The following is a 12470-nucleotide window of genomic DNA, read 5'->3' on the forward strand; positions in this document are numbered from 1 at the left end:
TGTGTGTGTGTGTGTGTGTGTGTGTGTGTGTGTGTGTGTGTGTGTGTTGGTTTTCAGCTCTGTCTGTTGAAAGGGGCTAGAGGCAAAGCAAAAACACCCTAAGAGCAATGGGGACACCTCCCTTACATCTTGGTTTCTAATAACATTCCCCACTTACCAGGGCTTCTTGGAGTCATGCTGATTCCAGCATGGGGCAGGGAAGATTACAAGATGAGTGTGAAGCATCTTGTTATGCCAAAGGGAAGAAAGTGATCAAAACAGAATGACAGAGGCATGCCGAAAGGACACAGGAGCCAGCTTCAAGGAGCTCCTACAGGCCAATCTGGAGCAATTTTAACACCAAAAATAATTAATAAGTGGAATATGAAACATAGGTCACTGGAAAAAACAGGCATCCATGTCCAGATTGATAAGACGACTGATAGACAGACAGACAGACTGACAGACAGGATGTTTGCACGCTCTTAAAGTATCTCTCCACAGGTTGCTTATTAGTTGCAAGGAAAAGGTCACAGTGACGCTACAGCAGAGACATTCAACAACACCTTGACCTTGGGATCAACATGCACATCATCAACGAGGGGAGGCTGGACAAGATCGTGCTTCCACATGTGCTGTGATTCCATGAGAAATGCCACATGGCACCGGCCCGGGAGGCTGAGTGGAGATGCACAGCTGAAGCGCATCAGGGTGGGACATCCACCCCAATGGAGGGTCATTCTGTTTTAAAAGGCAGGGAGGCTGTGTTCTTCAAAAATGTCCATAACGGAAAAGACAGAGAAAACTAAGTTATGAGGCTAAAGAGACATGATGACGAAATGCAACATGTGATTCCAGACTAGGCCTGTGCTGAGTGTCCCCCTGCACCCCAAAAGAGCTGCAGAGAACACTGCTCAGTCAACTGACAAAATTGGAATGTGGTTATTAAATTACTGTATCAATGTTTAATGTTCTAGGTTGAAAACTGAACTGTGGTTATATATGTAAATGCCTCTACTCTAAGTTTTACGGGTAAGAGGGCATGAAGTCTACAACTCACTCTTATATGGAGAGCAGGGAGGGAGGACGGAAGAGACAGGGAGAGGGAGGGAGTGATAAAACAAGTGAACACATGTTATCGATAGGTGAATCTGGGCAATGGGTATACAGGTGTTCTGTTACGTAGCTTTCAAATTGTTTCAAAATAAGAAGCTAAGAAAATAAACAAACTTAGGAAGAAATACAATGGGCCAGTTTTCTCATTCTCAGAGAAAAGAAATCAAAAATGGAAAACTAGAAAACTCCGTGGTATTGGACTGAAATTGTAGATTTAGTATGAACTCAGGCTGAGATAGAGACAGAGACAGGTAAAAAGAGAGAGCGACATAGCTAGCTACGTAAAAATGTGTATGGAGGGTGTGTATAGGCCGTACCTGCATTTCCTAACTCTCTCCACTAAGGGACGCTAGAGTCAATGACACTCTAGGAAGAAAAGGGCACCCCAGACACCCAGATCCTATTGCCTCAACACTATGATCCACTGGAAGGAACCAGAGATCCTTGGAGAAATGGCTAATCCAAGGCTGGAGCAGAGAAAGTACAAGATGAGCCTGGACTACATTGTGCCTGGTGGAAGCAATAAATGATGAAGCGCATGTCAACCATGTCAACAGAAACCACTGCTGGAAGGGATTCCAACTGGCCATATAGGGAACAATTCCAGCATAAAAACAAATTATGATAACAGATACAATTGGTTAAGTAGGAATCCATGAGTCCGTACTCATGTAAATAAACAAAAATAAATAAATAGGTGAAAAAGAAATCTCTTTACAATAGAATGCCAACTAATAAATGCAGGAGCTATTGAATTAGAAAAAAAAATCACCATTTTACAAACAGTAATAAACAATTCAGGCAAAAATCATCACTGGATGCTAAATCTAGTGAATGAAAATTTGAAGAATAGAATAGCTATCTAAATTGAAAATATTTCCCTGAAAAATATGTATTAATTATATGGTTAAAAAAAAAAACAGTAACTTTCAATGGAGAAATTTGACAGATGCTACCTTAAGCAAGTGATCAATTCTATCATGCTCAGTGTAACGGGACAAACCAACATCAGTGGCCTCTAGATATGATACATTGAGAAGACACATCACGGCTTTTGTGGTATTCCTGCCAAAACTGCATAATTTCAATGTAACCATGAGGAAATACAGGCCAACTCCAACTGAGAAACAGTCTGCAAAATAACTGGCCTGTGCTCTTCAAAAATGCTAAGACAATGAAAGTCAAAGACTGAGGACCTACTCCAGATTAGAGGCACCTACAGAGACATAATAAGATACAACATTCGATCCTGGATTGGACTCCAGGGTTTTGTTTTGTTTTGTTTTGTTTTGATTTTTTTTTGGCTATAAAAGACATTATTGGAACCACTAACAAAATATGAGCATGGTCATCAGATTACATAATAGTATTGTATTAACGGCAATATCCTGATTTTAATGATTGTGTTATGGTCATATAAATGTTCTTATTCTTAGGAAGCACAGTGAAATATTTAGGTACAAACAGGCATAATGACAGCAACTTACTCTCAAGTGGTTTAGAAAAAGACTGAGTATATTTTTAGAGATAAAATTATAACGAAAATGTGTTAAAATGTTAACGATGAGGGAATTGAGAGAATGGTAGACTACATTATTCCTGCAACTTTTCTGTAAGTCTAAAATTATTTCACATTAAAAAGTACTTTTGCCAATTAAAAAAATACAATGGGGCGCGGTGGCTCACGCCTGTAATCCCAACACTTTGGGAGGCCGAGGCGGGTGGATCACTAGGTCAAGAGCTCAAGACCATCCTGGTCAACATGGTGAAACCCCGTCTCTACTAAAAATACAAAAATTAGCTGGGCATGGTGGCGCGTGCCTGTAATCCCAGCTACTCAGGAGGCTGAGGCAGGAAAATTGCCTGAACCCAGGAGGCGGAGGTTGCGGTGAGCCGAGATCGCGCCATTGCACTCCAGCCTGGGTAACAAGAGCGAAACTCCGTCTCAAAAAAAAAAAAAAAAAAATACAATGGAGGACAGATACACAGACGTAGGGGATGAAATCTTAATGGCGGCCGTGGCTTTGGTGTGGGGCCCAACTTTGTGGAGGGAGAGGGATGTGTGCTGAAGCCCAGATGAGGCATTTTTTGCCCCAGGAGTAGATCCTGCCTTCTGCCATGTTGCTTCTCCCTGTGACCTCCCCATAACCAAGGGTGTTATATATCAGGTCTTCCCAGCAAGTATTCTAATTACTACTAGTACTTGCCATTGCCTTGCTGAGAGGGGTCAGATACTCTTGGGACAAAATTAAAAGCCAGCAACACAGGACTCTCTTAATACCCATTGACAGGTTTGCTCTGGGGAGCATGCTAATCTCTATGCCCTAAAGGCGCCCTGGCCATCACCTCCTATCGAAATGAATGGGGCTCTTCTTTGCCAAGGGGAAAGGCACCTACACAGCCATCACAAAGATTTCCAGTCCTTTGACATGGTGTCTCTACCCTCTGCTCGATAAAACCACATATAAATAGGATGGCTAATTGTTCTACAGTGAAGAGGTACTGTGCAGTTGGGAACAAAAGTAAAGATGAGAAGCTGTCTGGTTTGGGGTGATGAGTCTTTGGGGAGACACATCAGACTAGGGCAGGTATACATAGTAATTAACATCGCCCTTGAGCTCAGTCCCACTTGGGAGGGAAGTCCTGAGTAAGGCCCAGTATGGCATGTATTTCCCGCCTAGAGAGCCTCTCCCAGAATCCAACCCCAACTTACGGCAGAAGTCATAGGTCCGCCAGGGCCCCACCTCCACGTCGGCGTTCTTGCAGGCGCTTGCGTACCGGGCCACAGAGTCACAGAGCTCTGACTCGTTGCCCCCACTCTGGCACAGGCGGAAGAGGCAGGTGCGGTAGTAGGCAGTGACGTTGACCACCCCGTGGCACTCCAGGAAGGAGCTGTTGGAGGGGTCGTTGATGATGCCGCACCTCGAGCGGCTTCGATAAAACTTGAGCAGCTCTGAGTCGTTGTTGCAGGCCTTCAGCAGGTCCCCACACTCCCCGTTGCAGATCTCCTCGAAAGTTGTCCAGCTTTCCAGGAACACTGCCAGGTTGTCCGTGCACTTGCCGTTGGGGAGGCAGAACTCGTCACTGGCATTGGCATTGAAGAAGCCGCACAAGCCCCCCGTGCAATTGAAGTATGCGGTGGATAGCCGGATATACAACAGACCTACGTCTGAGTACTGGACGGTCACCACACCCTTGGACTCCACTGTCGTACTGTTTTTGTTTCGATAAATTTCCAGCTTCCCCGAAGGATGGAAAAAAGGCAATTCCACTTCCTGACCATTCAACTGAAAAATCAATTCATTCTTATCAGTTCCAGAGAGGTTAAGCCTTTCCAGAGAGGTCAAGAAGCTGATGGTCTATAGAACCCACACAGATACCAGCTGACTTGTCATGGGCTTATTTATTTATTTATTTATTTATCTATTTTTGGGATTCCCCTGATTAGACCTATTTGCTGTTTATTTTTGTGTGTTCTGGACCCAAAGTTAGCCCAAAACAAACTAAACTGAAAGGCAAGTAAAAATCGTCTTAGATACATGGCTCCCTCCTGCTGCCTGGCACCTCTGCTTTGGTGTCTTTCAAAACAGCTCCCCTTCTTCCCTGCCTTTCTAGCTCCTTTTCTCTTCCAATCTTACTTTTTCTGGGTCCCAGCTCCTCGGGAGCACATAGCATACCTCTAATGATCTTGCTGTCCATTCACCTGTCTACCTCCTACTAGTCGATTAATAAATTAAGCTCTGCCATTTTGGCAGTGGGAATAAAAACACATCCTTTCCAGTTTGAGGATGGATATTTTATCATGTCTTTGGACAGTGCTGTGTTGGCTTTTGTTTTCCAAAGGAGACTTCAGGTGACATAAAATGCATGTCACATCCCAGTTCTGCAACAATTAGCTGTGGGACCTTCACTTACCCTTTTAGCATCTTCATGTGAAAATGAGGAGATGCACTAGATAACTCTCAAGATTCCCTCTAGAGCTAAGGATCTATGAGCCTGGATGCCTAATGATGGTTTTTTCAGAGCAAGTCAGAGGGGTGGAGTCACCCCTTACATCACTCCACATAGATGATGTACAGGTAGGGGAGTGAGCAGGGTGCAAGAGTTAAGAGCACAGATTCTGGAGCCAGCCAGGAGCGTGTGAATCCCCTTTCAGGGTTAAGTTTCCCTGTGGAAGTTACTTAGCCTCTCGGTGCCTCAGTTTTCTCATCTGTAAAGTGAGGATCATAAGATCAAGTGTGACACTGCTTATAAGAGGCTTAGAATAGTGCTTGGCACATAGTAAGTGTTCTGTAAGTATTTGCTATTCCAGAGAGCTAGTCCTGCTCTATCCAATCCCAGTGCATGCCATTTCTCCACCTGATAAGTCCAATTTGGTGCAGATCATTAGAAAATGCTCCCATCTGGAGCCATCTTCTTCCTAGAATCCACTCACAGGCAGAGGCAGAAGGGCAAACCTGAAGAGGATGGCGAGCTCCTCCTCCTGGCCGGACGCACCAGGAACCCCTCCAAGGGAGCAAGGAGCCTTACCTTGACTTCCGAAGCCCCGATGCCTCCGATCTTGACCTCCTGGTCGGCTACCAGAATCCGAAGTCCCCGCAGCCACTCAGGGCCTGCATCGGGCTTCTTCTTGTTGATGTCGATTTCCAAGTACTCTGGCCGCTCGGGGCAGGTCTTCAGGAGGGTGTAGGAGAACTCGGAGGGGAAGGCGTAGGAGGCGCCGTCGAAGGTGTGCAGCACCTGGTTCTGGCTGAGCAGGCACACGGTCTCCCGCTTGGGGAAGCAGCCCTGGTAGCCGTCCTCCACAGCGCACACCTCCCCGCTGCCGCAGGTCCTGTTGAAGCAGTAGACGTCCCCGCCCTCCTCGCACAGGCACTGCACCGTGCAGTTGGCCGTGGCCCAGAAGAACTCCCCCATGGTGTAGTAGTGGCCGTCGAAGTCGCAGCCGCACTTGTGCAGCGGAACGCACTGGCTGGTGCTGAGGACGAAGCCCTCGTTGCACTCGCAGCCCTCGGTGCACGGCGTGGCACAGCTCTGCGAGGCCGTCAGGTCGGAGCACGTGTTGGGGCAGCTGCTGGTGCACACGGAGTAGTGGCTGAAGCTGGGGCACTGCACCGTGGACACTGGCACCGGGAAAGGGAGAGAGCCGATAACAAGGTGAACGGACCCCGAGTGCTAACTGGCCAGAATCTTAACGCCCCTCCTGGATAACTTAGTTCCTAAAGTGAGGGTCAAGAGCCCTCTCATTCGAGGAAGAGGGAATTGAGGTTGCATCTGTAAAACCCAGCTCAACGACTCTCCTAATAACTACTGAGCAGCGTGACTGGACTGAGAACTTTTACTGGAATGTGATCATCTTGATTAAAATTAAACTTCAGGATGCCATCCTTTCTAGACTGCTGATTACCCAGTATAGGTCTATTATTTGGCGATCCACACTATTGAGATGTTTTAAGAGCGTCCACTGATGGACATATAAATTGATCTGATTTTAAAGAGCATGGCCTATTCTTAGAAGGAAATAAATCCAACTTTCAGGAGAAATGAAAAATGTAACCGTTAGAGGAGTAATTCGAAACGTGAAATTTGCAACAGGGAGGCACTTAAAATACCTAAGTGTGACCAAGGAAGGCTGTGGGGATGAATTCCTTGGGATATTAAAAATAAGAAAGAACCCTGGCTACCTGCAAATAATTCAAAGAATTTGTGTGGCTGTTTCTCCAGGACACTAGGCAAGATGTCTTCTAAATGCCCTTCTTGCCTTAGAAATCCTCAGTTCTTGCTTTAATAGTATCTGGGTCTACATAAATGTTTGAGTCTCGCTGAATCCTACAAGCAGGGGCTCAGGGGCCTGGTAAACTAGCTCTCTGAATTAAATGGAGTCCATGCACCAGAATGAGAGAGAGAAAAGAAAGAGAAATGTGGAGGATGGGAAAGTAGTGCCACTAGAAAATATATATCTATAGCCATTGTGACGTTTTAGTTAGGCAATTTGGATGCTCTTGGCTTATATAAGAATCAAAGACAAGTCGTATTCAATCTCAACTTGAATCCAAATATGGATGTTCGGGTCATAAGAGAGTCTGATCAGTTACACAGCAAGAATATAGTTGCTTGTATTATAGTTTGACCAATCTTAAGAACTGAACCTGATACATGATGGTTTATATGACTCCAACCTGTACTGATAGGAAGAATTCTCCTTCTAGCCTTGGAACTTAAATAAACCTTTAAATCTTCTCACCTTCCTGCTACTCTCAAATGCATGGATTACAATTTTCTATTTACTCACGTAGATAAAACCAAGAACTAGGAAGGAAACTAAATCTATTTGTTTTTAAACTGTATATAATTAGAAAAAGAAATAAATATTTAAGTGGGACATTTAAGAAGGAAATATTTAAGAAGGAAAAAATAATGAGACAACTAAATGGTACAAACTGCTTAATCCAAAAGTGTGATTCAAAAAAGCCTGGATTTCCCGCAAAGTTGGGGCTTTTCCTAACCATCCTAACATTTAAGAAAAAGGGCTTCTTCACTCATATGCTGTATTCCTCATCTGCAGCAGCGGCAGGGCACAAACCTTAAAGGGTCTTAAAGTAGAGAAGAAAGTGCCAAGGAAAAATTGCTGCAAGTTTTATGTGTGAGGTGAGCTATTTTCCCAAGGGCTGGTTTTGATGGCCCGGGCCCACAGCTGCATTAACTCAACGGCCACAAAAGTAGTCACCTCCACCTCTGGACACCCCACCTCCTCGCTCAACTCTGGAGGTGCCATTCCCTGCTACGGGACTTCCTGCCATGCCTTCCATGTTTCCAGACCATGTATGTTCATCAATGGGTTCTTGTTTCCTGGCTGTGATATTAAGTGGGTGCAAAAGTAAAGATCCTTTCACAATTCATTCTTTGTAACTTGTGATATTTCAACCTCCCCCCTCATTCTTGGGCCACAAGTCTTAACAAGGACATTTGGAGGAGCCCCCAAAGCCTATCCCTGCCCCCTGCACAAGAGAAGTCTGTCATGGGGATGGGATGCTAGCTTACCACACCCAGTCTGGATTCGCCAGTCTCCGATTGGAATGCCAAGGGCTTGGCACACAAGTGCGTAGGCCTGGATGGCTTGGCAGAGGAGCGTGCCATTGTCCCTCACACTGCACAGATCATACACGCAGCTGTGCACAAAAGCGGTGGGGTCCACGACAGTGCTACACTCCCACAGGGGGCCGTCTGTCTTGTTGAGGAAGCCGCAGTAGTCAGAGCCAAAGTAGAGGGCTTCAGTGGCGGTGTCGCATTGTGTGCAGTTGTCCACACAGCCGGAGTCGCACTTCCAGTCCGCGTGGTACACACGCCAGCTCTCTCCCAGATCCAGGACAGACATGGCCGGCCTGCCATCTGGGCGGAGGAAGTCATCCAGTGGGTTTTTATTATAGTTTCCACAGAGCCCACAAGTGGAGTTGATATAGGAGCCTGGGATGGAAATAGAGGCGTAGTGCTGGCCATCGAAAGTCACTAGGAGCCCAAAATCTGTTTCCACGGCAGTAGACATGCCACTCTGGTAGATTTTCACTGTCCCCAAGTCTAAGGTGACGGGCAAAGAAGTCACTAGGTCATTAACCTGCCAACAACAGTAATAGTGAAAGGCAGGTGAGCAGGTGCCCGGCACTGGGTTCCAGCAGAGATCAGGAAAGGAAGGCAAAGCCACTCAACACTCCAGAGAGAACGGCCACCTTAGGTCCAGGCTCCAGTGGGCTTCCCTGTGATTAAGGCAAAGGCCTGGGGGAAACTGAAGAGAGCTGCTTGTGGGCCAGCCCAAGCACTGTGTATATGGGCTGTGATCGCTGTGGTGTACCTAGTGCCACTACAGACTCCTCTGGGGACTGCATGGTTGTCAACCTTTCCTGGCTGGCTCTTGGCTAGCTCCAAATCTTTTCTTCAAAGACCAGTCACCTCCCTTTTTCTCTGTATTCCTCTAAATATCCATTCTTTTAAGTCTCAGCTTAAGTCATGTATTTGCCAGGACCCCTTTACTGCCTTTAGTCCTCCTGACCGCATTCTCAGCTCGAGTATGTGTTGGGGCACTGTTGGACACCATTTAGCTTTGAGGCTATCCTGATGTAGCATTCTCCAAGTGTTGTGCCCTGTAACTTCCTTGTATCAGAACTATGTCATGTAACCATTCAACAACAACACATTTAAACCCCTGCTAGGTACCAAGCACTATGTCAGGAACTGAGGAAACTGAGAAGAAAAGAATTAAAAAATACAATTGCCCCAGCCCCTCAAGGAGCTCTCAGTTTGCTGAAGAAGCAGGACACGCATCAGTACTTACAGCATACTCTTTAAGTGGAAGTCAATAGAGGATGCAATGGGAGAGCACTAAATGAACGTTGAATCTAGCATAGGGGAAACATGTAGGGTTTTAGAGGCAGTTAAGTCTGACCTGGGTCTTCAAAGATAAACAGAAGTGGTCAAAGGAAGAGCGCGGGAAGGGCAGAGAATTTCAAGATAAGAGAGCAGAGGCAGGAGGGTGAGGAACAGCTGGGTGGCGTTGGGGGGCAGTCACTGACGTGTTACTGGACTCCAGAGGGAAGAGATGCTGAAGATTGAAGATGAGGCTGGAGGCACAGGCAAGGTCCATTCATTCTACAAATACATATTTAGGACTTTATGTGTACCAAGCACTGTTCTAACAGTTGGGAATTAGCAGCAAGTGAAATGAACAGAAGTCTGTGCCTCACAGAACTTATATTTTAGCTGGGGAGACCAACAACAAGGAAAGTAAGTGAATAAAACATTTATGTCAGATGAGCATTATGCAGAAAAATAAAGAGCAGGAAATACCTTTTTTAAAAAATGCCAAGAAACTTTGGGAGGCTGAGATGGGCGGATCACCTGAGGTCAGGAGTTCGAGATCAGCCTGACCAACAAGGAGAAACCCTGTCTCTACTTAAAAATAATAATAATAATAAATGCTAAGAAAAAGGGTTTCTAATTTTAAATAGAATGGTCAGGAAAGACCTCCTTGGGAAGGAGACATCTGAGATAAGAAAGCAAGCCATGTGGTTATCTGAGGTGAGAGCCTCTCTTGAGGAGGGAACAGCGGGCCCTAGGTTGGGAGAACACCTGGGTGGTCCCAGGATTACAAAGGGTATAGGGGACAATGTGTGGAGAGAGACGCCAGGAGAGGGCAGCAATAGATGACGTCAGAGTGAGAAGAGCAGCCAGGACAAGTAGGGCCTCAGCCACTGTAAAGACTTTTTTGGCTTTGACTCTGAGCAAGATGGAGAGCCCAGGGAGTGTTTAAAGCAAAGGGTCGGCACAATCTGACTTCTGCTTTGAAAGAATTTCTCTGGCTTCTGTGTTGAGAACAGATCTTGGAGGGCCTTTTAAGCCATGTTAAAAACAAAACAAAAGTTAGATTTCTATTCTATAGGAAGAGCCCTTGAAGGCTTTTAAGCAAGGGAATGACATTATCAGATTTGCGTATTAGAAAGTCCATCCTGGCTAGCATGAAGAACTTATTGAAGGAAGTTGAGGTTAGAAACAGAGAAGCCAGACAGGAAATTGCTGCAAGAGTCCAGGGAGGTGATGAGGATGAGAGCCTAAACTAGCAGCAGACATGAAGAGGGAGGGATGAGCTTACAGAACACACACAGCTGGATGTAGTGGTTTTGCAGTGGGGCATGAGAAATGAGAGAAGAATCAAGAGTGAGTCCCAGGCATCTAGTTCAGGTGAGTAAGTGGCTTGATAAGTCTCAAAAAGAGAGAGTTAATTTTCTTTCTCACACTTACCATGCCTGGCACCTATAGACACTCATGCTCATGGGCTGGGATGGAATGACTTGTCTTAGAGCAGTCCTCGGTGGGCTTGACTATAAGTGCACATAAGCTTTCCAGGATGTCCTGGACCTCTACTGATTCCTGGCACATGAGAAAAACAAGGGTCTTTCCTGTCATCATTACTGCTACTTTCTGAGTTGTTTAGGAGATGAGATGATGATCTAGCATCGCTTCCAAGATTTACTATGGCAGATGCCATACACAACTCTCTGTCTCTACAGATTACTAGTTGGTCCTTACCAGAATCACTCTTAATGGTTCATTCACTACAATGTAGGCTTTTCCTAGAATGTACTTCAGAACTCTTCCAGCCTCTACCAATTACCCAAAGCTGCTACCACTTTTTTCTGTTTTTGAGACAGTCTTACTCTGTCCCCTAGGCTGGAGTGCAGTGGCACAAACCTGGCTCCCTGCAGCCTCAACCTCCCTGGCTCCAGTGATCCTCCCACCTCAGCCTCCTGAGTACCTGGGACTACAGGTGCATGCCACAACATCTGGCTTTTTTTTTTTTTTTTTTGGAGAGACAGGCTGACAGGCTTTTGCCATGCTGCCCAGGCTGTTCTTGAACTCCTGAGCCCAAGCAATCTGCCTGCCTTGGCCACCCAGACTGCTGGGATTACAGGTGTGGGCCACTGTGCCCAGACTGCCACCACATTTTTGGTATTTATTACAGCAGCACCCCGCTCCTGTTACCAATCTTCTGTTGTCGTCTGTTTGGGCTGCTAGAACAAAATACCATACACTGGGTAGCCAATAAATAACAGAAATTTATTTCTCACAGTTCTGGAGGCTGGGAAGTCTAAGGTCAGGGCACTAGCAGATTCAGTGCCTGGCGAGAGTCCACTTTCTGGTTCATAAATGGCACCTTGCAGCTGTGTTCACATGTGGTAGAAGAAATAAGCTCCCTCTGGCCTCCTTTCTAAGGGCACTAATCCCATTCATAAGGGCTCAACCTTCATGACCTAATCACCTCCTCAAGGTCCCACCTCCTTATACCATCACCTTAGGAATCAGAATTTCAACATATAAGTTTTGAGTGGACACAAATATTTAGATCATAACAATGGGGGAAGGGAATAAGAAAATAAGCTTGGGAAATAAACCACCCTGCAGAGAACTAGAAGTAGAAGGAAAAACCAACGCATTAATTTATTCTTATCTCCTAGGTAAAGGGTTAGCCAACTCTTACTAGCTGACCTTGCCTATAATATGCCTTTTCTTACTCTAAGAGAAAAGGGAGAGAAAAGCCATATTATAGGTAAGGTCAGCTAGTAAGAGTGCTGAACACTTACGTACTGTTCTGTGCTAGTGAGTGGAAAGGGAAATCTTCCCCAAGAGTTTGTGTAATTATGAATGTCAAATATGTCAACTGCTGAGTGTGCTCCTCTGCTCTCACTTAAGCTCCTGCTAACAAGGGGCAAAGTCCTATGTGTCCCAAAGCAGAAGCCATGGAGTAGGCCGGCTCTGGGTATTTCTACAGTCCCCCCACCATCACAACCCCCAGGGCCCCAGTTTCCCTGCATCTGTTCTTCGCACTT

At 45.8% G+C, this 12470-nt stretch overlaps 1 protein-coding gene across 1 annotated transcript in view; it reads right to left on the reverse strand.

Moving 5' to 3' along the window:
* TECTA (tectorin alpha) overlaps positions 1–12470 on the reverse strand; it is a 78432-nt gene that overhangs the window by 47764 nt on the left and 18198 nt on the right. The window contains exons 7-9 of the mRNA XM_032285166.1: positions 8137–8707; positions 5626–6218; positions 3809–4382 (exon numbers count right to left, since the gene is read on the reverse strand). Coding sequence (XP_032141057.1) covers positions 3809–4382; positions 5626–6218; positions 8137–8707 — 1738 coding nt within the window. The remainder of the gene's footprint in view (positions 1–3808; positions 4383–5625; positions 6219–8136; positions 8708–12470) is intronic.

The sequence above is a fragment of the Sapajus apella genome, unplaced genomic scaffold (genome assembly GCF_009761245.1).
Source record: "Sapajus apella isolate SASKATOON/1434 unplaced genomic scaffold, GSC_monkey_1.0 scaffold16, whole genome shotgun sequence".
In the NCBI taxonomy this organism is placed as follows: Eukaryota; Metazoa; Chordata; class Mammalia; order Primates; family Cebidae; genus Sapajus; species Sapajus apella.